The following is a 4965-nucleotide window of genomic DNA, read 5'->3' as shown; positions in this document are numbered from 1 at the left end:
ATTGCAGACCTTCCTTTGGGTCCTCTTCCTGGATCATCTGCACTGGTTTTCCTTTATTCAGCTTTTCCTCCAGAGCCAAATAGGGTGAAACTGTTTTTAGGAGTCAAGCATTCACCTTAGTTAGACAATTGCTTTATGGCTAGGAAAATTCCTTCACAAGGTGACTGGGCCAGAGACACAGCCTGTCTTAACCTTTCACATAAGGAGGGAACAGTCTATTTCAGGTTCCTATGAGACCCTTCTCTCTGAAGTGTAGGTCACTCAAAGACCAGGTGGCCCATCCCAGAGAGGCCCTGCCAAGCCAGATGGATGGGAATGCCCTGACCCACTGATCCCACATACCTCCTCACAGCTGGTCCCCTTCATGCACTGGTACAAAATCTAATTTCTATTTGCACTTCTTCACCCTCCAAACAAGATACACAGCCAACAGTGAAATCTACCAGTAGTATTTCCTATCTATCAGAGGTAAGGATTTTATCTCTGTTTGGGGGATATTATGAGGTTTCTGTAAACGAATGATCAGGAATTGGGAGCAGGACCCTAGCTAGGAAATGTGGATGGTTAGGAAATATTTTTTGTTGCCTTGGTCTTGGACATGTCATTAATGTTGGTCTCATTTATTCAACAAATAATTATCAAGGATATTCTCTAATTAAGGAGCTGTGCCATATACTGAACAAACACTGTGAATAAGACATAATCCTTACATTTAAAGACTAGCATTAAAATATTTGCTTCAATAGTCAGTGAAGCCACTTACTCTGAGAAAAGCAAGGCAAACTTCTGGGAGGTAGTAACAGAGATGTTCTGAAGTACCAGGAAGTTTTAACTGAGAAAAAGACTTAAAGCATGTGAAATGGGAAAGGGGAAAGAAATGGTGCTTTCTAGGAAGAAGGAGCTGCAAGTGCAAAAGCCTAGAGGCAAGAGGAAACAAAATTTCCTGGAGAATTTCTACTGGATCAACATGGAGTGACTTGGGGTCCAGACAGGGACGGAGGAGGGCAGAAAGGCTAGGAACCACAGGCAAAAATGAGGCAGGGGAGGTCAGCTGGCCAGATGATTAACTGATTTTGAGGGCAATCGATAAGTATGTTAATAGCCAAAAGTGGGGAACAACTTAAATGTCTACTGACAGATGAATGGCTAAAGAAAATGTGATATAAATATAATGGAATTTTATTCAACTATAAAGAGAAGGAAATCTGGTCCTGTGCTACAACACGTAAGAAACTGGAATACACTGTGTTAAGTGAGGTCAACCACAGGAGTCTAAATACTACATGATTCCTCTTATGTCATTTAAAGTAGTCAAACTGTAGCAGAAAGAATGGTGGCTTCCAGGGGCTGCTGGGATGTGGAAATGGAGAGCTGCTGTTCAGTGAGTATAAAGTTTTAGTCATGCAAAACGGAAAAGTTCAGGAGATCTACTGTACAACATTGTGCTTACAGTTGACTGTACTGTACACTTAAAACTTTAAAAGAGTAGATTGCATGTTGTTTGGTTTTTACCACCAATAAAAACAAAAAGAGAGTAATTGAACAAAAATTTCTGTAAACTGGTTTCTGTATACTGCTCATACTTTACATTTATTGAGAATCTATCAACATTCAGAAAACTAAGATCATGGCATCTGGTCCCATCACTTCATGGGAAATAGATGGGGAAACAGTGGAAACAGTGTCAGACTTTATTTTGGGGGGCTCCAAAATCACTGCAGATGGTGATTGAAGCCATGAAATTAAAAGACGCTTACTCCTTGGAAGGAAAGTTATGACCAACCTAGATAGCATATTCAAAAGCAGAAACATTACTTTGCCAACAAAGGTCCGTCTAGTCAAGGCTATGGTTTTTTCAGTAGTCATGTATGGATGTGAGAGCTGGACTATAAAGAAAGCTGAGAGACGAAGAATTGATGCTTTTGAACTGTGTTGTTGGAAAAGACTATTGAGAGTCCCTTGGACTGCAAGGAGATCCAACCAGTCCATCCTAAAGGAGATTAGTCCTGGGTGTTCATTGGAAGGGCTGATGTTGAAGCTGAAACTCCAGTATTTTGGCCACCTGATGCAAAGAGCTGAGTCAATGGACATGAGTTTGAGTAAACTCTGGGAGTTGGTGATAGATAGGGAGGCCTGGTGTGCTGCAGTCCATGGGGTTGCAAAGAGTTGGACACGACTGAGCAACTGAACTGAACTGAACGTTAATCCTTAGTCTCTATTCTCTCCTTTCTTCTCAAGTTTCAGGGAGGAAGTTAATCTAATTGGAGAATGAACCGGAATAAAATTCTCTCTTTTTCTTAGAAGATACAATGACCAGTACTTGTATCTCTTGTTCTCCTGTTCCACCAGTCCTTCTTCAGTGGGAAGTACTGACCTGGTCCTGCTTTGCTTGTGACTGCAAAGGTAATTATGTTCATTTTGAGGTTGGTTTAGGAAGTCCATTATCCACTGACACAGAAATTACATCCTGTAATTTCTACTTTATGAAAAATAGGGTGATGTTTTGGCTGCACAAATATCTCCTGTCTCAATTGCTTCACAACCTGGGTGGGAGAGAAGGAAATATGTGTTAGGCCTTCTCAAAGATGCTGCATCTCCTGAAAAGAAGGGAAGGAAAAAGAAGCTAGATACCATATGTCTGAACTTCCCAGGTGGCGTTAGTGGTAAAGAACCTACCTGCCGGTGCAGGAGATGTAAAGAGACATGGGTTCAATCACTGGGTTGGGAAGATCCCCTGGAGGAGGGCACAGCAACCCACTCCAGTATTCTTGCTTACAGAATCCCTTGGACAGAGGAGCCTGGCAGGCTACAGTCCATGGGGTCGCAGAGTTGGACACGACTGAAGTGACTTAGTGCACTCCATATGTCTATATGTCTAGATTTTCCCTTTAATGTTTCCCATTGGTTAAGTTGCTCCTGTTTCTCAAGAGAAGGAAGTGGGATGGTAAAGCAGAGCAAATGCAGAATTACTGCCCAAATGGGACTTGCCTATAATGAAGGAAACATCAGAAACAGGAAAGAAATGTGCTATTTTAACAATATGTTATCAGTACATACTTGGTAATTTAATTTATGAATGAATGACTAATACATGGTATGATAAACTGAGCAACTAATTTCTTTCAATCAAGGGCTTTAACATTGTAAAGGCAAGGAGTCCCCAGTGACCACATCAGAACTACCTTATCTGATTTTTCATAATTTCAGATAATGAAAAATAAACCACAGAAATGGAGCTCTATAACTCCACCTTGGAAAGTGGTTTCATCTTGGTGGGGATTCTGACCGACAGTGGGTCTCCCGGACTGCTCTGCACTACAATCTCAGTCCTGTACACACTGGCCCTCACCAGCAATGGCCTGCTGTTCCTGGTCATCACAATGGATGCCCGGCTCCATGTGCCCATGTACCTCCTGCTCAGCCAGCTTTCTCTCATGGATTTAATGCTTACATCTGTAGTTATTCCTAAAATGCTTGTGGATTATCTGCATGGAGAGAATGCCATCTCCTTTGAGGGTTGTGCCCTTCAGATGTTCCTAGTACTGACCCTGGGTGGTGCAGAGGGCCTCTTACTGGCCTTCATGGCCTATGACAGGTATGTGGCCATTTGTCATCCTCTGAACTACATGGTCCTCATGAGGCCCAGGATCTGCTGGCTCATGATGGCCACCCCTTGGACCCTGGCATTCCTGAATTCTGTGATACACACTTCATATACCATGCATTTTCCTTTCTGCATGACCCGGGAAATCAGGCACCTCTTCTGTGAGATCCCACCCTTGCTGAAATTGGCCTGTGCAGATACCTCCAGATATGAGTTCATGGTGTATGTGTCAGGTTCCGTCTTTCTCATGCCCTCCCTTGCTGCTGTCCTTGCCTCCTATACGTTTGTCCTAGCTGCTGTCCTCCACATGTCCTCAGGAGAGGGAAGGCAGAAAGCCCTCTTCACGTGTTCTTCTCATCTGACTGTGGTGGGAATGTACTATGGAGCTGCCATGTTTATGTATGTCCAGCTCAGCTCCCACCACAGTCCCCAACAGGACAACATCCTCTCTGTATTTTATATTGTCATTACTCCAGCACTGAACCCTCTCATCTATAGTCTGAGAAACAAGGAGGTAATAGGGGCCTTCAGGAGAGTATTAGGGAGGTTTTCTCTTATCTAGGATGGTGGCTGCCAGTGTGATATTGAAGCCCTATAACTCCTAGATGGTGCTTCATATCCACTCCTGGTTTTATGTGGTTCTTCTACATTATGAAAATTCTGAAAATCTGCCACATTAGAACTAAGTCCGCATTTGGTCTTAGAGACACAACTTTGTCTCTATCAGCTCTGTATTTTGATAGTTAAGAAGCATTCATTTCTCTGATCAATATCCCAGGATATGTTTGAAATTCTTTTTCTGTTCTGACAGAGTGACCTTACATTTTACTTCAGTAGTTTCTTTTCTTACCCTCTGACAATACTAAACCCAATCACAGAGAAAGTTAGTCAGATTTTTTGGACAGCTCAATTTAAAGCAGAAATAAAAACTAGAGAGGAACATGAAGATAAAATGAAGATAGAAATGTTGAATTTTACTTGTTGCTATTGACAGAATTTCTCAGTTTTTACCTTCCTATTAGTGAGCATTTGTAGTCATACAATATTAGACATTTTACTGTGGGCAGACCTTCCCAGGTTTATATCAGAGTCCTAGACACTGGAAAAAAAATCTTACACAGTTACCTACGCTTTGGTTTCTGCATCAACTCCTCAAGCTACTCATGTTGTATCAGGACAGCCAAGTACTTTCTTTTCACATTATTTACAAATAAATCACATTATAAATTATTGATGCCTTAAAGGTCATGTGTGAAAGCAGCCAGCACACTTGGTAATGAGCATCATAATTCAAGAGCTCCCTAATGGGAACATGCTCCTTTAAAGCCTCGGCCCTGATTGGTACTCCTGAATAGGAATTA

At 42.0% G+C, this 4965-nt stretch overlaps 1 protein-coding gene across 1 annotated transcript; it reads left to right on the top strand.

Moving 5' to 3' along the window:
• Positions 1–3230: 3230 nt before the first annotated feature.
• LOC104998972 (olfactory receptor 2AG1-like) lies at positions 3231–4166 on the top strand. Its single transcript, XM_010854372.1, has one exon. It carries the CDS (start codon positions 3231–3233, stop codon positions 4164–4166), a length of 936 nt encoding a protein of 311 aa, XP_010852674.1.
• Positions 4167–4965: the final 799 nt, after the last annotated feature.

The sequence above is a fragment of the Bison bison genome, unplaced genomic scaffold (assembly GCF_000754665.1).
Source record: "Bison bison bison isolate TAMUID 2011002044 unplaced genomic scaffold, Bison_UMD1.0 scf7180017853353, whole genome shotgun sequence".
Classification (NCBI taxonomy): domain Eukaryota; kingdom Metazoa; phylum Chordata; class Mammalia; order Artiodactyla; family Bovidae; genus Bison; species Bison bison.
This window is presented reverse-complemented; position numbering and strand designations above follow the sequence as displayed.